The sequence below is a fragment of the Candoia aspera genome, chromosome 4, assembly GCF_035149785.1.
Source record: "Candoia aspera isolate rCanAsp1 chromosome 4, rCanAsp1.hap2, whole genome shotgun sequence".
Classification (NCBI taxonomy): Eukaryota; Metazoa; Chordata; class Lepidosauria; order Squamata; family Boidae; genus Candoia; species Candoia aspera.
This window is the reverse complement of record NC_086156.1, coordinates 19562338-19583226: the sequence shown is the minus strand read 5'-3', so window position 1 is coordinate 19583226 and position 20889 is coordinate 19562338. Positions and strand designations below refer to the sequence as shown.

At 40.5% G+C, this 20889-nt stretch overlaps 1 protein-coding gene across 1 annotated transcript in view; it reads left to right on the top strand.

Annotated features, from left to right (window-relative positions):
- The window catches only part of SPAG6 (sperm associated antigen 6), a 47207-nt gene extending 36372 nt beyond the window's left edge, over positions 1-10835 (top strand). Inside the window, exons 9-11 of the mRNA XM_063303529.1 lie at positions 2235-2351; positions 6736-6881; positions 10070-10835. Coding sequence (XP_063159599.1) covers positions 2235-2351; positions 6736-6881; positions 10070-10136 — 330 coding nt within the window. The 3' untranslated portion in view covers positions 10137-10835. The remainder of the gene's footprint in view (positions 1-2234; positions 2352-6735; positions 6882-10069) is intronic.
- The last annotated feature ends 10054 nt before the right edge of the window (positions 10836-20889 follow it).

Genomic DNA, 20889 nt, shown 5'->3' with positions numbered 1-20889 from the left:
CCCTAAACTAGCCTAATGTGGTTTATTTGATGAACACAAACAGATGTGTAAATTTAGCCAATGAGTAAAATGTGAAAAAGCGTTTCTGATCTCCAAGGCACAACAGTCTTTGTAAGTGGAGACTGTAGTGATGGTCTACAAGACATTCTGTGTATGCAGCATTCAATGTTCCTCCTGATAGTAGTGTTCATATTCCACCTATCTAGTTTGCCTCTTTTAGCATTCATGCTAGTGTAAAAGTTACCTTGATTGGGGTTCCCAACTTCTGATGGCAATTTTTTTAAAATTTATTTTCTATCCTGCCCTTATTATTTTTTATAAATAACTCAAGGTGGCGAACATACCTAATACTCCTTCCTCCTCTTATTTTCCCCACAACAGCAGCCCTGTGAGGTGAGTTGGGCTGAGAGAGGGGGACTGGCCCAGGGTCACCCAGCTGGCTTTCACGCCTAAGGGGGCACTAGAACTCACAGTCTCCTGGTTTCTAGGCCAGAGCCTTAACCACTAGACCAAACTGGCTTCCTGGGGCCCTGTACTAGGAAAACTGTGTAGAACAGATTCATTCATTCTCTCCCTCTCCCTTAGACATTTGAATTTGGGGGAGGGAATTAGATGACAGTCCCCAGAATTCTTTCTTTTAAAGCCTCCCCCAGGCTGCAACTGGGGGGGCAAGCGGGGTATGTGCCCTGGGTGCCACGCTGGAGGGGGGTGCCAAAATGAGTGCTGGGGGGGGGCACCAAAATAGGTGTGGAATCCATGTTTGCCCTGGGTGACACAGACCCTAGTTGCGGGCCTGTCCCCAGCAAATAGCTCACAACTAATTTTCCAGGGATGGGCTAGAAGATGGGAACTCTTCCTGTGAAATTGGAACTGGAAGCAGCTGCTGCAAAACAGAAAGAGTAGCACTGGGGAAGAGGAGGAGATCGGTCATGGCATACTAAATTTTTGTAGCAGGCATACAGAATAGAGTGATGTGGCCCTGCCCCACTTACATAATACCATACGGACTGCTGCTTAAATTATGCTGGCCCAGAAGTTGTCTTGGACCAAATGCTATAGGAATCTATGCAGCTGTGTAATGCTGAATCAGATCTTTGGTCTGAGACAGTACTATGAGCACATAGGTACTCTGGCAGCAGCTACGGCAGCAGCTACCTGAAGACTGAACTGGGATCCTTTTGGTATAAGTGGATGCTGTACCCATAAATTAAAGCACTTGTCAAACCATCTCAAACCATGGAGACTCTGTTCCCTTTATGTCCATATGATCCAATAGTGCAGTAAGTGTAGCCTTCTAGTTTAATCAAGTGGTAAACGTCAGTGAACCATGCAAAGGCTAAAACATCTCCCCATGAGTAGGTCAGGTGTATCTCTCTCTAGGCTTCTTGCATGGGAAGCTGGAAACTGTTAATAACTGTGATGCTTTAACTCATTTCCAGCATTAGTGCAGAAGGGTAGAATATCGTGTCATTTAATTACATTTGAAATTAGAGCTCAGTTGGTTACAAGGGAACATCAGGTCTTCTGCAGGATACAGGTGCTTCATTGTGGACAAAAAACACACTTTGCAGAAACTGCCTGTATCTTTTCAGAACAGTCCAGCGTGAGTTGTAACAGTTGTGAGGGGGAAATGTAGCTTTGAACTATCAAGCCTCTGCCAGAGCTAAGATTCTGTGTTGCAGATGGCATATAGAGGCCTACGGAAGTCTAAGTAGTCCAAGTTGTCATATTTACATGGGTCAGTCTTCATAGCATTAGCAGGGAGTGAGGAGAGATGGTGATGTTCCTGCCTGATCCTATTCCTCAAGATTAGAAATCTGAACACATCAGTCATTCCCGTTTAGATGTCTTGAGACCACAGCCCAGGATGCAACCTGGCTTAGCCTTCTGCAGATTAAAGTACTGGTTCCTGGCTCACCAATAGAATGGGTGCTTGAACTTCTAAATTCACTGAAGCTGCAAAATGAAATCCTCATAATCCAATATAAAAGTAAGGTTATTATGATCAGCAGTTTTTAAAATCTCACTAATACACACCCGTGTGTTTTATGATACTGCTAGCTTCCAATATAATTTTTGAACATTTGTAAGAGGAACGTTCCAAGAATTGTACTTGGAAAGTAGTTATGACCTTTTTGCATTGCAGAAATAATTCAAGTCTAAGTTTATAAGTGGGCTTAATAGTGATTGTCTGTTGATGCCTTCCTTACTGAAAACATTTTCTATTTTGATAGGCTAAGAAAGCCTTGAAGAATATTTTACAGAAGTGTACTTATTTGCCAGCTCTTGAGCCCTTGCTGCATGATGCTCCCCCCAACATTCTGAAGCACATAGTTGGCCAGTTCAGCAAGGTAAGGATCAGTGCTGCTAACTTGCTGCAAACAATATTCCTTGTTAAGGATGATGGTAGCTGTCAGAAGAAAATTTCCACACGTTGTTTGGTTTGTATGGATCACTTTTTGCCATTTTTACTTTTTTGGTTGGGATTCTTCAGGGATTGCTTTTGTGGGGTGGGAGGGAGTGGGTGTTTTTTCAGCAACGGTTTAACTAGCTGTTTGTAAATTCAGTGCCTCTGTCTGCCCTAGATCCAAGAGTGCAGAGGTAAAGCATTTTGGCTTTGTTGATAAAGCAAGGGAAAATCTTACTATTTATATTGGCCTAACCAACCCAAAAGCAACAGTGCAAGAGCCCAAAAAGAACTATTTGGCCTGAATGGACATAGGTTATCAAGGACCAGGTTTTGGATTCAGGTTGTTATAGGTAACAAGCCAGAATCCCTGCCGACAAATCTCTCTGCTTTATCAACAAGTTTGTAAATTGGACACTCCACTTTCATGCCTGAGAAGGAATAAAAAGCAAATAGACCAGCCTTTTCCAACCTGCTAGATTACAATTCCCATCACTCAGGGTCACTCTGATGGCTGGGTGGTGGTGTGCGATGTAATCCATCCTACCTGTATGGTTCCAGATTGTTTGATAGAGACTCAAGAAATAGAGAAAGCATGAAATCAAGCTGCTTTTTTTGCTGTTTATCATAAAGAATTGTCAATGCTTTTAAAGGGGAGAAATATTCCCATTTATTTATTTATGTATTAATCCTATCTAACTGTATGCTATTAAAACTCTCGTGTCTGTTTGATACTGTGTAACCTTCAACTGGGCAAAACGGTGCATCATAGGGCAACAATTTTTGAACCAGCATACCTCAAATAGTCTAATTTACAGAATACATCCAAAATCCAGGACCCATAACTCCTGTGTAATAGAAATTCTGCAAATTTCTTAAACATTTTATGACATAATACAAAATGTCATAAAATATTTCCTGTGGTCATCTCCTGACGTTTGACTGGGCTATACAGTTCAACATGGGCTACTTTCAAGGCAGATACATCTCCCTGAATTTTTAAGAACTTTTCCAGTACATTAGAAGCTCTGCCATTGTTGAAGACATTGAGGAATCTGGTAAGGAAATATCTCTGAAATGATGACCCAACAGGTCACGGGTTGTCTAGTTACACTAACTCAGTGGTTTACAATTAAACACATGAAAACTAACCTGATACTGGTCTGTGAGTAATGCAAATCTCTTTTTGTAAGGAGAGGTCATCCTACTGCTTGTATCACCTGTGGTTGATTCTGGCCACAGAATCTCTTAAAGTGGACAGATCTGATTGGTTCACAGGGGAAATTTCTTATTTGGCAGAAAGCTGTGCTGGGATGAGCATTAGAGTTCATGGAAGCCCTGATATTGTAGCTTTACATCAGGGGTGGACCACCTTTGAGGATGGGAGAAGAAATACCCTATACATAGTAGTATGGAGTAATGACACAGAATTGCTTTTTTCTTTTTAGGTTGTAGGTGTACATGTTGATAAAAAAGATGTGTTAATCTTTTTTTTTTTAATTGAAAAACCATGCTGTTCTGATTCAGTAGTTTGTCACCAAAGTGCAGCTTCCAAGGTATAAAAAGGACTTAGAGACCATATTCTGGCTGTAATTTAAAATAATAGAATCATATAGTTGGAAAAAGAAAGTTAGGCTTAGGGCAGGAATCCAGTTTAAAAATCCCTGCTAGCTATACGTCCATTGTCTACTTCAAAGGTTACTCATCCTTTCTGTATGTGGAACAAGAGTCAGCACATATGCCTTGTTTCAAGGGTCATTTTTCACTTTGAATACTATGGTTCCCCCTCTATTTGTTTCTTGGATGGCATTCATGCTTTGTTGGGAGATGGAGACAGAATAAATGAATTCTGATATAAATTCATTCTCCTCCCCAGTCCATGTTATAGTTTGTTGGAAGATCCTCTGCTGAACTGGTCTGTCTGTTAAAACTAAAGGTCCATGCCACTGCTTAATTAACCTTAAGTGACTAGAAATAATCATAGCGAGCAAAGTGAATTAAAAAAATAACCCTTGTGTTTTTAAGATTTAATCAAGAGAATTATGGCATGGATTAGATCAAGTGAATAAACTAATGTATAATGTATGTTAAGCAGATGGAAACAATTAAGATTAGGGAACCCTCAACCCGGATATTGCAATGCTGTTAGACTCAGTTTAAATGATACCAAGTTCAAAAATAAAATCCTTTGAATCTAATGAAGTATATTTTCATCCATAAGACTGAAATTGCCATAATGCTTCTTTACTGTTAGAAATGTGAACATAGCATAATCTTTGTCAATGATAAACAAAAATCAGATAAGTTATTGGTAATCCACATGTTGCAGTAGTTGCTTTAAGTTTTACATTCATACTGCAAACTGATTTAAACTAAAGTGCTGTAAGTCCTTCCATGATGGTGCTTTGAGTAATGTATTTTTTTTCTTTATACTGTCTGGATACAACGTAGGTATTTGTGGCCACTGTGCTTCACACAAGTGGGTGCTGCACCAGTGCAGAATGTCTATGAGACATCTTTAGCTAAGCCTTTGAGAAGGAAAAAAGCCCCCTCCTCTACCTTAGGCCAGTGCACAAGGAGGTGCTCTCACCATCTCAGTTCCTTTTGATGATTGCAGAGGGTAGCATCCTTGCATCTCTTTAGCACGGGCATTTCCCTCCTTTTCATCTACCGTTGTTGCATTTCACCTTCATCTTACCACACTAAAGCTGCCTTTTCCTTAGCACATCCCCTGCAGTAGTAAACCAAGTGGACAGTCTTTGTGCTGCCTCTGCATGGGAGAACAGCACGTTGAGCCCATTTTTTTTTAGATTTTTTATCCCGACTTTATTATTTTTATAAATAACTCAAGGTGGTGAACATAACTAATACTCCTTCCTCCTCCTATTTTCCCCACAACAACCACCCTGTGAGGTGAGTTGGACTGAGAGAGAGGGACTGGCCCAAGGTCACCCAGCTGGCTTTCATGCCTAAGGGGGGACAGGACCATTTCCACACCTTTTCTAAGCAAGCATGGCAGAACCACAATTGCCACTTGTAGGCTTTATTGTGGGAGCAGGTTCTAAAAACCTTGGGACCAAGCTCCCTGCTTCCTCTCACATCCCAGCTCATACAATGTTTTAGGCTAAGCTCCCTACCTGGAGACAAAATCTACACCGAAGATTAGAAGTCAGACTTTCAGATTCACATACCTACCATCTCCATAATGGTTCTCTCTGTGCGTCAAGTTCAATGACTGTGGCTTCTCCAGTCACTCAGAGGATGGTGACTTGCCCCTGGATTTAAAGTTAAATACTTGGCTACAGATGGTGGAGACTTTCATAAGAAGAAGGCCAAGACTGTTGAGCACATTCAGTCTTTCTCAGTTATGACCCAGCCCCTGCCTGTCAGATTACTAGATCTATCAAATATCTTTCCCACGATGTCTGTAAAGCTGGGCATGTTTTCAGGTCCTTCTGGAAGGCCAGAACGGTCAAGACCAATCTGACCTCTGGGGGAATAATGTTCCAAAGGGCAGGTGCCCCAGCAGAAAAGGCTCTCCTCCTGAGTCCCATCAGATGACATTCCTTCATGGACAGGACCCATAACATGCCCTTCCTGCCGGACCTGATGGGATGGATACTTCTACTTAGCATGAGCTGTGGTTGCATCCTCAGCTCTTCTTGAGATATTTCTCTTGTAGAGATAGGCCAGTTGGCAATATAAGCCTCCTCCTTCCACTTTGTCACTTTCAACTTGATCTTCATGCACGAATGGATGTGCCCATCAGCCATTACAGCCTTGCCTGCTGCCTTTCATGGTGGCCTGACCCACTTTTGATGTGCTTAGCTGGCTTCTTCCCCATCTGTGAGGAGCACAGAAACCTTGGAGATGGACCAGTTGCTTTCCTGTAACTCTGGTTCTGTGAATGGTCATCTGTGCATTTGTATAACCTTCCCTTTGTCCCTACACAAGCTAGGATCTGATTAGTATACTTGGTGTTTGTGGGTGACAGCTGTGTCAGCTCAAGGCACTGAGGAGCTAATGAGCAGTACCTCTTCATATATGTCATGTACAGGAACAGAACCTCTTTGTGCCAATGCACAGATGATTGTTCAAAAAAACCCACAATTAACAGGTCAGCAGCATATTTTTCTCTTTCATATACTCTTTTGTGACCACATGCTTTTGCCCTTCATTTCATCTTAACTGAGGCTTGAGCGAAGAACATTTGTTGTATTATGCTCATTCTTTTGCGTCTCAGCTTCATTTTAATATTAAACTTCAAAGGAAATAAGAACTTTTGAGTAGGAAGATTGAATTTCTGATTTTATGTTTCCTTTAAATAGGTTCTGCCACATGATTCCAAAGCCCGGCGCCTGTTTGTAACAAGTGGTGGTCTTAAAAAAGTTCAGGAGATAAAAGCAGAGTCTGGCTCACTACTTCAAGAGTATATCAACACAATTAATAATTGTTATCCAGAAGAAATAGTCAGGTGAGGCTGGAAATTAATGCAGGAGTTTCATGTCTGCTTTTTAAAAAGAATTATAGTTTAAGTTCTTTAGCTAATTTTCTAACAATAATGGCATTTTATTAGGCATCACCATAACAATTGCAGTTAATACTGCACAAGTATTCAATGGTTCTGGGAATATGGACTGTATTTACTCTGGAATCTACATAAGCAGGGATATGTTGATTTTTATGGGTAGATTTCACTTCTGTCTCTGGGGATATTTAGAAGTAGTTCTTCAGTAAGAAGCAGGAAATGTCCTATCCAAAGAATAATTTTCTAAATTATTTTAATTCATTTGCATTTCTTCCTCCATACTTACAAATATATACGGCATTATGAAGTGATATTATGATATTTGCATAACAGCAAATTTGGGGACTGATCAAATTTATTACTGACCTGTTTATTAAAACAGATGTCTCTTTATTACCATCCACCTATTAAGTCCAATCTAGACCTAATATACTGCACATAGTCACACAGTATCACTACAAGCATAGGATTATTGTACTTTGTAATCTGAAGCAATCCTTAGGCAAGAAATGCTGAAATGCTGTTTTTAGTACAGTGTCTACCAAAGTAGCAGTGTTCAAGAAACCAGTACTAGAAGACAGAATAGGGTTGGCCCCAGTGAATATGCTAAGGCAGTTGATACCATCACTTGTAAACCTACAACTAACCTAAGAAATAGTTTAGAATTGCTAGACTGAGGTTGGCCAGCTAGTGATCCCTAGGTAGCCTCTGGCTATCCAGATGATTTTGCTTAATACAAGGAAGCCCATTGAGAGGAAAGATCCTTGTCTTTGTAGATACACCACCACATTGTCACATCGTTTAGCTTTATTTGCCAAAATCTAAGGCCCATCCTTTTCTCCTGCCCACAGAGCCCTGCTTCCAGGAATGTAGAAACGAATGGGCTGTGAATAGGCTGTATAGAGAATTGAGTTTAAAAGTTAGCTGTCTGTGTGCCTGGCCACTGTGCCATGCACATACGCTCCCTCTGCTGGTCAGCTGCATTTTCCATTGAAGTTAGTTGTCTGCTATCACACACTCCAGTTTACTCTTGTAAAATTATTTTAATGAATTTCCCATGAAAGCTCCTTGGGTTGCTATTAGTTAGAAATTTTGTTACCTAGACTTGGAAGCAAGAGATATGAGGTCAGCTTTTCCTAACTTGATACCATGTAGATACATTAGTATTCCAACTCCCAGAATTCCCAATCAACATAGCCATAGGCATGGTAATTTTAATGTATCTGGAAGGACTAGGCTGGCGGTATTAGATTGAATGCCAGTCTGCTTCATCTGATTGAATTTATCTTGAAATATTATCAGGTGCTTTTCTTTAAAAAAAAATTACAGTCTGAGTTCACTGAGCTTTAATCAGATATAATCGTATTAATTGTAGATTAATGTAACTGTAGCAAGAAATACAGACAGTCAAGTTTCTAATATAAATAACCAAATTTTTCAAGTTCTCTATTTCCAGAGTACTGTAGAACATAGTAGCACTCACTGTCATTTTTAAATGTGCATATTCCGTATCAGCAGATGTAGGTCTGGTGATTTTATTAGTTTAATATTTCTAATTGATTTTAGTTTCATCTAGTAATGAAGACTTGTAGATGAATAAATTATTGTTGGGTTTATCTATTCCCCGCAAAGGATTTACTGCATGGTTTGTACATTTCATTTATTTGATTTAGGCACCAACTCTGGTTTGAAATATAAAGGAACTAGTTTCTCCCCTAGTTTTTCCTGTCTGCCATTTTCTTTTTTATTTTGTTCTAAAAGCCAGGGCTGCTTTTAAATCTGACCTTTTGCTGGGATCTGAGGGAAGATGGGACTCATTTTTATTCTTTGATTGCCTATCCTAGAAGGTATAGGTAGACAGCAATAAATCCTCCAAATAAAATTCTGAAGTAGTCCAGGTAGCACTAAAGGAATCTTTTGTGGAAAATTCTTTGGACACTTGTGTTTTACTTTGTAACTTTTAGCAAAGTAAGGAAATAGATGTGCAAAGTCAGGTTTCACTGAACATACAGAAACTGAACTTCACAGCAAGGGTCAAAGATCTCATCTTGGATGTATATTCCTAATTAAATGACAAAATAGTGGTTAAGGCAACTGCTAGAAACTGGGAGGCTGAGTTCTAGTCCCACCTTAGGCATGAAAGCTGGCTGGGTGACTTTGGGCAAGTCACTCTCTCTCAGTCCAAGGAAGCAGGCAATGGCAAACCACTTCTGAAATCTTGCCAAGAAAACTGCAGGGACTAGTCCAGGCAGTCACCAAGAATCAGACACAATTGAATGTCAGGGGAAAAAAAACTTATTTTAAAAATGGGTGAGGTTATTATGAATCATATAGGTTATAAGTTGCTCCCATTTGGGTTTCCTAAATTGAATTCTTTTCTTGTTAAATTGTAACAGGAAAAGCAGAATTTGGGTAGGTGGAGGATTCAGATACAGAGTCCAGCTTAAGATACGGTTAGATGCAAAGCCCCCCCTCCCCATCCCAATGATGTCTCTTCCAAAGTACTGCCATTAAATTGCAACAACCAGGCCCACTACACAAAATATGCAGAAGTTGAACAAATATTTTGATATCTGTTTTACTTCTGGGGATGTGGTGGCGCTGTGGGTTAAAGTGCTGAGCTGCTGGGCTTGCCAATCAGAAGGTCGGTGGTTGGAATCCGTGTGACAGGGTGAGTTCCCATTGCTAGTCCCAGCTCCTGCCAACCTATCAGTTTGAAAACATGCAACTGTGAGTAGATTAATAGGTACCACTTCAGCAGGCAGCTAGCGGTGTTCCATGTAGTCATGCCGGCCACATGACCACGGAAGTGTCTACGGACAAATGCCGGCTCTTCGGCTTTGAAACGGAGATGAGCGCCCCTTAGAGTTGGACATGACTGGACTTAATGTCAAGGGAAACCTTTACCTTTTATTTTACTTCTAATCTAATTTGATACCAAATATACTTGGAGCATGCAAATCACCCTTATGAAACAAGCATTTTGGCCTTCTAGTCTAATTTTTATTTCCTCAGTGCAGTCTGAATTATACATAATTCTACTGATCTTATGTGTGCTTAATTCCATGCTGAATTGCAGCTTTGATATTTAACATGATGAGCTTTTAATGAAGTCACCCTTATTTCTCTTTCAGATATTACTCCCCTGGATATTCTGAAGCACTTCTGGAAAGGGTAGAAAATTATCACCCAGTTCTATAAACTCTTCATCACTATAAGAAAGAGAGGGGGAAACAAACCCTTTTTCTTATCTTTGTTTTGAGTGGCAAGTAAATATAGTTTGGCCAAGACTGGTCTGGGAAATATTTAACCTTCTGTTCTGTTACCAATCAATTATGACAACAGGAAGACATACCCTTTCCACCTTTGATCCACAGTTGGCTTCTGGAACTCATGCTAAGAACAAAGACTGTCATGTGCCTATTTTAAGAGAACTGTATTTCTCAGCAGCTTTGGATGTCCGGGTACAGAGGGGCCAGGACTCTTTCTGAATGCACCTGAAGTCTGCCAAACAGGTTGTTACCATCAGGTTCTTAAGACAAAGGAACCGTTCCAACAGATAAAGACAGTTATTTTGAGTGTGGATTACAGCATTATCCAGTAACCACCAGAGCTGTACGATTGTTGTTCATTTCACTGGGGCTTGCAGTGTGCTCAGTCTAAGCAGAAAGTAGCTACTATCCTTGTGCTTCCACTTTCTTGATTATCTCCCTGCTACTGCCTCTGCCCCAGTACTTGCAGTAAACCAATGAATGTTTGATGTTTTAACAACCAAGCTTTTGATTGTACTGTTTCATTTATCACTTTTAGGAGTGGCTTTCAAGAGAACTGATATTTGGGAAACAAACTATTTGTAAGGGTTGGAAAGCAGTTGTGAACTAGAAGTGGAAAAGAAGATAAGCGTGGTATTGAGTCTTGCTTAAAAATGTGTGAATACACACCTTTTCCTCAGCATTTCTGAGAAAGGGGGCATTTCCTTTTTTTAACACTCTCCAACAGCCTCTCCATTAAACAGCCCAGCACCAGATAACAGCAAAATAAAACTCAGTGTCCATTGCCAAAGGCATATAATATTTGACTGTTTTATGAAGCCAACATAATTTCCTTTTGTCTTTGTCTCAGGCCTAAGTTTCCATGATATATAAAGGTTAAAGGGTTAAGTATTTAAGAAAGGTTAAAAGATTCAGTATTTAAGAAAGAGAACACTGCTCTCCAGGGGCTGTAAAATAGAAATAATTTTACAGAATGAAAAAACACTGTGTTTCTTGTTGGCCTTACAAGCTGAGTGTCAGTTGGGTTATTTTACTCATATGTACCCCCATGCAATGAAATGCATCCCAAATAGCAATAGCTTGCATTACTTCTGAAAAAATGCAGTGGTTCAGTGAGACCCTAATGGTAGAAAGCCGTGTGAATTAGAATCACCCCAAAAGAATGCCCGTTTAGGGGATTTATCACTGATCTCATATTTCAAGTATCCTGTGTGAAGAGGGAGCTTGACTTTCCACTGTCTGTCATCATAATCACAGCTCTTCTGTTTCCTTCTGGCTATTACATCCCATTTTATAAAATCTTGGTAAGCTAATAAATCTCTGATGGTTGGGAAAAATGCAAGGGAAAAGGAGGAAGAGGAAGGAAATATTCACTATCACCTCAGAAACAGACAGACAAAAAGAAACATCTAAAAATAAACTCTGGCCATACTATCATCAGTATCATATATCATACTACTTGTCTCCCTCCACTGAAGGCCCACCTCAGAGAGCTACCTTGATGAATGAATTGTAGTGACCACTAATGAGCATCATGCAGCGGCTCTGAGATTTGATTAGGTTGTGCTGTGACTTAATTGCTTTTGGGGTATGTGGCTATTTGACATTAATTTACTTTCCCAGTACCTTTTCAACATACTTGAAAAAGAATGAGGTACAAAATCAGAGCACAGAGCTGCTGTGTGCCTCTCCTTTACAGAAATGTCACGAAAGCCTCCTAAGGATTGTTCTGTGGAATCATGGATGGGCAACCTGCAGCCCATGAGTTAGGTGTAACCTCAGTCTCCAAACCAATTTTGCTTTTTTCCCCACAGCATGATATTTTGCAGTTGTTTTTGACAAAGCAAGTGTTAAATGTGTTTGTTTTATGTAACCTTCCCCTTAAAGCCAACTCATCAAATCTTGAAAAAAATCCTGAACTCAAAATATTAGCCTTGCATATTCCAACAGCGTCACTATATTACTCTGTAGGATTTTTTTCATTTTACTGGAATAAACATTTGTAATCCTCGTGCAATTTTTAGGAAGCTTGGATTCTCTATTTTATTTTTTTAAAGCAGTGGAGCCTGACCATGAATACCAGCTACATTGTCAGTATTCACTGTATTTTATAAAAATTGTTTCGTATATTTCTTTTAAATGACACAGAAATAATATTGGTCTTGGCAAAATGAAGCACATGCTGCAGTCAGCCCTATAATTTGGGTTAGTGTAAATGCTAATTAGACTATTAGTATTGTGCAGTATTTGTGTATGCTTAAGAGAGGATCAAATGAGGGGATGCATGGAATGAGCAAAACACATCCTTGAGAGAAAAGGATGAGCCCAATTTCCTATGATGGCTCTCCTTACCTAGTGTTGACCTTGCCTAGACATAGTTTGACCTGGCATCTTTTGCTAGCTAAGTTAGTTTGGTCAATACAAGGGTCCAAAAATGTAGTATAGCACAGAGATACTATAATGGACATGTTTCTGCCCTCCAACTATTGATTTTCGAAACAGGATTGTTAAGAAGCAAAATGCAGACTATAGCAAAATGATAATAATGAACGTCTTGTTTAAGCATTTTTACATATTTTTAAGCTCCTAGAACAGCGTTCCTAATAACACAATGTTATGTCATGAAAACAGTCTGTTTGAAGAGGTGGAGATTATGACATTTTTTTCTTCTCCTACATCAAAATGCTCAGCTGCATCAAGTCAGAGGCCTCTCTATGGTAGCTTAGGATTCTGGGTAACACAATGGCTAACCAGTTGCCTGAGGAAAGAAGATGAAGTTTCTTCCTCTCACTCATAAGATGGTTGATCTAACTGAAGCCAATTTAGTGGCCTGCTAGAACCACTGAAATGGAGCAGAGCTTATAACATAGCTGAGAAGCTGGCACAGAAAAAGATTATCTTTAAAATAGCTTCAATGAGCATGCCAGAGAAATATAGGTTATGGATCTTACACATTCAGCCCTCCCAAGCATAAAGAATCACACGCTTCGACATATTATGTTAAGAAGTAAAATAATTTCTTACTGACTTTATTGTTTCTTCTGCTACATCCATCTTGGTGGAAAAGATGAAGTTCCTTTGTTCTTTTTTTCTCTCTAAATACTTAGTTTTGCCCTAAACTCTTGCTCTACAGCTGCCAAGAGCTGCATGGAAGAAAGGGGAATTCCAGGCCCACCACATGGTGCCCAGAATGGAGGAGAGCAGCACACATCCGTGTGCTTGCTTCTGGTAGAGAAGAAGGAAGAGAGGGAAAGGAAGTGGGAGTGGCAACAAACAGCTTCCTCAGAGTTGCATTGTGGGACAACTTAATTTACATGTTAATTCACATGCAAACGAGGCATGCTGAATTTGCCAGAACTTTCAACACTAACAACTTCTATGAGAAGAAACTCAGTTCCAGTTTGGTGAAGGAGTCACAAATGGTAACATCCTCAATTTGTTGAAATTTGTAATTTAGTGATTTCTTTAAATTGTGCTATAACTCATTGGCTTCCCACTTATAGTCAAATATGCTATGATTCTTGTTACACTATGTGCCAACTCTATGCCAGCTAATAGATTTAAAATTTAAAGCACATAACGACTTTATTGAGCCCACTTAATTCTTAAAACCTGTTGGATAATCATGCACTGATTTTGCATTGTTGAGCATGCGCCTGAAGATTTTCAGTGATTTAGTTCACTGAAGTGAAGATTTCTGTACACACAGATGCACCCCTCTCTTTTCCCACTGTGTCTTTCCTCAGATTAAGGGAATCAACTTGACAGCATCCCCACTTGTTAACAAACTTGAATAATTGCCAGGATTGTCCTCTCATAACTCTGATTTGCAACAAACAGAAGGCATTTTTCAGCATTCGTTTTCAAAATAGAAGTGAGTATAGCAAATGTTTTTGAGTTAGAGGTGTGTATTGCCAATTTTGATTGCTGTCATTTGGCCCACATGCATACACAAACACAGAGCCAGCCTATGACTTTTTGCTGCTTGCAGCAATGAATAAGATGTCAGTCTCTCCTCTTTCTGTGCATGAAAACCAACTGGACAATCTGTTGAATTTTTATTCAATTGTAGTAATGGAACATCTCCCACTATACCTAGAGGCTGCAGGGTAACCTAAGGGACTGCAGGTTGCTTGGTATATAGCTCTCCGCGGTGGCCTCTTAAAGCTGCCTTCCAAAACCTGCTGACTGAGGTTATTGCCTTATTTTGCCAAATGACCCTGTGCATATGTACACAACACACAGAGATCTGCTTATAGTTGTTTTTTTTAAAATTAAGATTCAGGAATATATGCAAGATAACAGCCTGCCTTACCATAATGCAGAAGGGATTTCAGACTAGTTGTGAAATAATGAAGAATGTGGGAGATTAAATATATAAACTGGATGGTCTCCAGTGAATGAAGCCAAAGTCTTCTGGAGAGAGAGAACTATCTTGTGAATTAGGCCTCTAAATAGTACCCAGGGGGCCTTGATGACTTACAATAAAAACAAACATTGCACGCTTCCAATTAGCTCACTGGTTTTTCAAAGCCAAATTCACTGGCAGGCAGCATAGCATACAATAACACATATATAAATATAAGAGAGCCAGTTTGGTGTAGTGGTTAAGGTACCAGGCTAGAAACTAGGAGACAGTGAGTTCTAGTCCCACCTTAGGCATGAAGCCAGCTGGATGACCTTGGGCCAGTCACACACTCTCAGCCCTAGGAAGCAGGCAATGGCAAACCACTTCTGAAATCTTGCCAAGAAAACTGCAGGGACTTGCCTAGGCAGTTGCCTATCTATGTATATATATCATCTGTATCTATATATATCTATACACACACACACACACACACACACACATGTTATGCTACCTGGCCAGTGAATTTGGCTTTGAAAAATATATGTGTGTGTGCATGTATAAATAAGTAATACATAGCATTTCGTTGAATAAAATAAACGGTTAAAATGCATTGCCCATAAAGCTACTTGATAACAAATGTGAAGGTTCTCATCATAACCAGTTTTAGGTTTGATTTTTAAATATCTGTTGTATCTGGATCAAAAGCAGCTTGAGTTGTGTGCTAACAACGGGGTACCTGTGACCCTCCAGTTACTGAACTACAATTACATGTCTTGGTTGTGCTCCATTTTTTTCTTGCCCACAAACAGATGATTGTAAGGGATATATTCCAGTTTTGGCTGCTACTGTCTGTTGTTCAAGGTATTGGACTCAATTTCATTTCATAGGAAATGAAATTGAGTGACACTTGGAAAGCGGTCAGTCCCCACCCTGATGGCAAAGTGAACTTGAGTAGGTTTTTTCCTAAGTACATGATCAACAAGTATGAACTCCTTTCATTACCTGTCAACCTTTCCTTAGATGGACCAATACCTTGAACAACAGACAGTAACAGCCAAGTCTGGAATATATCCCTTACAATCACTTTTGTGGGCAAGAAAAAAATGGAGCACAACCAAGATATGTAAACACCACACTACTGTTCTTTTACCCAACTAATATGCTGCTTCTGAGGCCAATCAGTATGTTTCAGCTTGGAGCCAATGGCACATTAAGAATTTATTTCAAACTACACATTTCAACTATTAATATTCTTTCAGAAGGAACCACACAAATCCTATACCAAATTATTAATGGCCTGTAAAATGAGGCACCCTATCTTAAAAATTAAATAATGGATCCATCTGCATACGTATATTCATATGCTGTAATTGTATGTGGGAATGACTTTGGGAGATGGGGGGTAGAGACGCTGCCTACGGAACGACCAGGTAAGAGGGGCTGTAGGCCGCAGCTGCATAACAGGCAGAGAAAGGAACCTCCCTAACTTATCAGGTGGTAAAAGAGACAGCGGGAGATTTGTACTTTCAGACTTGCAAGACTCTGTTAATGTAGCCTTACAATAAAATAGAATTAGCTCATCTGGTCGTGTTCCCTGTCTGGTCTACCTAGGAAGGCTAACACATACATACTGGTTTCCACAGAGAAAGACCCAAGTGCCCCAATGCACCTCTTGTCTTTCCAACAGAAAGTGCCAAAAGAAAATAAGAGGAATGAAAGGGGTAGTTACAAACATTTAGCAGGCAAGAAGCCCTTCCAAACAGTGGCTAATCACCAAAGGTTTTCATTTTTAGGTGATGAGATCTGCATTAATTTTTTACCTTATGCCCGTTCTTTTCAGCAATGTTTTCTGCTCTCTGCCCCCCCCAACATGCACAATATCTTCTGCTTACTGTCTCTCCCCCCCCCCCAACATGCACATTCAACTCACAGATTATTTTGGAGGAAAAAAATCTTATTGGGTAAACAGGGTAGGTGGCTTTTTAAGAACTGGGTGTTTTTATAAATCACTTGCCTTTGAAATAACAACATTCTTCCTTTACAAAAGATATTTCCTATTGCACAAATGCACCCAGACAGTGTGGTTCCAGAAGACTAAGAAATATGCCCTTATCTTGCAAATCGTCAGTCAACAAAAATTGGTTTGAATAAAACTGATATTGTGCAACAGAGAAAAAGACTTTCTTCCAATGTAACTGCAAGTACACAGCTGTTGAGAAAAGGGTACAGTTCTGCAATGGTTAAACTGCCTGAGTGCTGAAAAACCCATCAGTGTTTATACAGTAAAGCACTGCTTTCTTGACAGCAGCAATTTATATATTAGTCAACTGGATTTTCAGGAAAGGCCATGGAAAATACATCATTGGCTGTTCCATATCATTTGGGCACACTATTTCTAAAAAAGACAAGTTTCCCAAGCTGAAAAGTGACATGATTTTAAAAGAAATGGAATTTGGCTGCTTTGGCCCCATATACTGTACCTTTTGGGAATCCCTCTCAACCAGAGCAGCTGCAGTGGGCACTCCATTCCTGAAGAACAATCTTGCTCCTGTCCCCAGTGATTTCTCCCTCTGTGCCACTGTCACCATTACTACTGCTTTTGCCCTCCTCCCTCCATCTCTGGGTCCAAACCATATCACTGCCCAGAACAGTGTTTCTCAACCGTGGCAACTTGAAGATGTGTGGACTCCCAGAATTCCCTAGCCAGCAAAGCCAAACCCAAGGTTGAGAAGCACTGGCCCAGAAGGAGACAGCATGGCGAAGTAAGACGGCCGGGGTACTTTAACCCCCAAGAGGTGGAGGGGAAGTGGGGCAGGGCCGGGAGTAAGAAGATTCCTTATGGGACCCAGTTCCTGTTGCTGCTGTTGATAACGTTGGCCAAAATAAACCCCATCACAGAAGATTTTAGAGTCTCCTTCCCAGATCCTACTTCCTGTTGTGTCAACCTTCTTTTCTTTTACCCTGTATGCCTTCCCTTTACTTCCTGGACACAGGTACTTAGCTCCCCATCATAAGGGCTTGGTGCAAGCCATGCTGACAGCACGTGCATCATGACATCATTGTGCAAATGACATAACTTGTGTTGTTCGTGACGTTTGCGGAATAAGGGCATGATGCCCATGGCACCTCTTGCCCCACCTTGTCCCTTCCCAGTGGACACCCATGCTCTCCAAAATGATTGCTGCATGCCAAGAATTTTAGGCAAGCATCTTGGAAGAATTATGCTGACGTGATGCAGTGGGATATGCTAAAATGAAGACAACAATGGAAACAGTAGGAACTATCAGAAGGCCAACTGGAAGCAGCCGGGTACTACAAATGCCTGTTGATCACTTGGTTCCTGGAAACAGATGCAAGCTGCAAATAAAGCAAGGACTAGTTGTTAAAAGAGAAGGGAAGGGCTCATAGTGCCGTTGACAGGCAGAAACATTTGGCTAGAGCAGTGACAGAGCATAAGAAACTGCAGCACTGCCTTCGAGGGTCAACGAAAAAGCTTGTTTTTTTTCCTGCAAAGGGATGGGAAAAAAAAAACAGGCATCTTCAGGAAAAAGAGAACAGCGTCCCTACATTGTGAATCTCTTACATTTTCAGACTTCAATTTCTCTCCTGTCGGTCCTGGAGCTTTACGAGGAAGGTGCATAGAGGCTTGGAAAGCACATTTCCTTCTGTATTTAACAGCTGGCATTTCCTCATTGTATTCTTTTCCAAATGCCGTTCTCTTGGCATGAATCCCTTTCCGGACGGCTCCCTCTTTGATATTTCCCACTTGTTTATTTTTCAGCTGGCTGAAAGACAGGCATAAAAGAGACTTGCATTCGGCCAGGCGAGGTGTGGCTCCGGAGATTGGACGCAAAGTGTTCCTGAAGATGGAACTCCTGGGACTGCTTTGAAGAGTTAATGATTACAGGGGTGGGGAGGCATTTGTTTGCAGCACAAACACTTCCCCCCTGCCACCGCCACCCTCCCCCGCCCCCGCCCAGAAGGAATGGTGGCAAGGTCTCTCGGGATGCCAGTGCAACTGAGACAATAATGATAGAGGTTTCCACAGCCTGTGTGTGTCCATTTATGTGAGTGAGCAAGTGAAAAAAAAGTCAAGAAGTTGACTCAAACTCCAGATTGAAGTCCTGCCCCTTTGTTACATGTCTTGTATGTAACAGGGGCGGGACTTTCATCATGCAGTCATGGCTGCATGATTTTTTATTGGCTGGCTGGCTGGGGAATTCTGGGAGTGGAAGTCCACACAGCTTAAAGTTGCTAAGGTTGAGAAACACTGATATACAGAGAGCTAAAGTTAGAGGAGAATCAAGCTAAGATTGACTACTTTTTCTTTTTTGGATGGAACATCTACGTTAGGCTAGTAATGAAATGGCTGCAGCTGTGTTTGCAAATAAATTTGCATTTGTAATTAAAAGATTAGCTTAGCATTTCAGCTGACCAAAGACTGTTGTTAAATCTCAATATGCTTTGCAAGTTGAGAAATCTCTGCCATCCTAAAAGCAAACTTTACTTAGTGAGTTGTACTTACCAAATAAGTTAGATGCTGTGCTAGGAACTGCTACCCTGAGGCTGTGGGAATGATGAGATTTGTAGTCCAACACAACTGGAGGTCTCCAGGCTGAGGAAGGTTGTCCTAGAGAATAAAATAGCAATCCAATCCACCATTTCAATCTTTTCAGGAAATGTGCAGGATGGACAACTAGCTACGACTAATAACTTAGATCAGGGTTTCTCAACCAGGGTTCCATGGATACAGGCCTACACATGAAACAAATACAATAATTTTGTGACTTCTGGCCTATATTTGAGCCTGAATGTGCAGGGGGGTTCCCCAAGGCCTGAAAAATATTTCAAGGGATCCTCCAGGGTTGAGAAAGGCTGATCTAGATCAAATGAAACCATTTAGAATTTGTTGGGATTTCTTTAATATACCAAACCAGCCAACAAGCCTGTTCATGCCCAGAATTACTCACCATAAAGTCACAGCTGGCTGTGTAAACTTCTTCCAAGCGGCAGACAACATTTCAGTAGGAAGTATAGCAGGTGACTTAATTGATCTTGGCTGAGCTTGAAAAACTGAAGCAAGTTTGGACTGGCTAGTATTTGGATGGGAGACCACCACAAAATCCCACATCTGAAACATTGAAAAAAACAACAGCAATCACTTCTGTATTGTGGCCAACAAACATGAGTGTGCACTTTCAATAAACTGGGATAACATCTGTAAGGTCTGCCAGAAAACCTTCCAACATGGAACCAAACAACAGCAAAAGTAAGGCTTTCAATGCAGAAAGACCCCCCAAAGGAGCAAAACTCTGGACCAATATAATAGAATGGCTCCATTTCTCAGTAAGAAAAAAAGATTGGCAGACACGTCCTCCACATTCATACCTGAAAGGCAGTCTCATTGAGCTCTGCTGTAATTACTGCTGAATGCGCAAGTCCAGGATTGCTCTATAAAGCACACCCTGCAGCAAAACGAGCTTGAAGAAAAAAATGAACTCCGTATTTAAATGAAACTGCTTAAAACTGTTATTCTTTGTATTTATTTAATGTAAAAAATGTGTATGGTGCCCTTCCCTTAACCTCTCTGGGTGGTTTATGAAAATAGAATAAAAAGTATCATAAAGTCTAACTAAAGCAAGAAATAGAAACACTAAGAACATTACCGTGAAATCTAAAACATTAAAAGGCCTGGCCGACTAAGTCTGTTTTTCACCTTCTCCTAAGCAGTAATAAGAAGGTGGCATGTTTCCTCGCTATGTGTTCCAACCACCACACATCTAGCCACAAATGCTTGGGTGGGTGCTTTTCTTGTGTGCTTGGTAGACTTGTGTCATTCTATGTGACATTTGCCACCTGTCCTTTTGCTCACAGGGCTTGGAGCAGTATTTTAAGCCCATTGCCACATCTACCTTGTAAGGTGGGTTCAGTAGAAGGAATCATGACTTCCAGCCTACCTTGCAAGATAATTATTGCAAGAGGAATCAGTCAACAATTTCCCTGCAAAGGATTAAAAAAAGAAGTTGCACGTGCCTGATAGAGGGTTGTGGTGTTGGAAATACTAATGTGTGGATTTTTCCTTACAATCTCTTTTAGGCTACCAGATCCTTTTATGTTTTCTATAAACAAAGAACTGAACATGTGCTTTTGATCTGTATTTAGGATACACTGGGGAAATTATAAATATCTCCACTATCCTACCCTCCCTGTTCTCACTTTTCAAAGCAGGCAAGCCTGCAGACAGATTGCATTTCAAACTGAAGAACCCTTTTAAAAGAATCAGCGAAATATAAGCCTCTTTCCTTTGGTTATATGTGCCTGCAGAAAGAGTGGA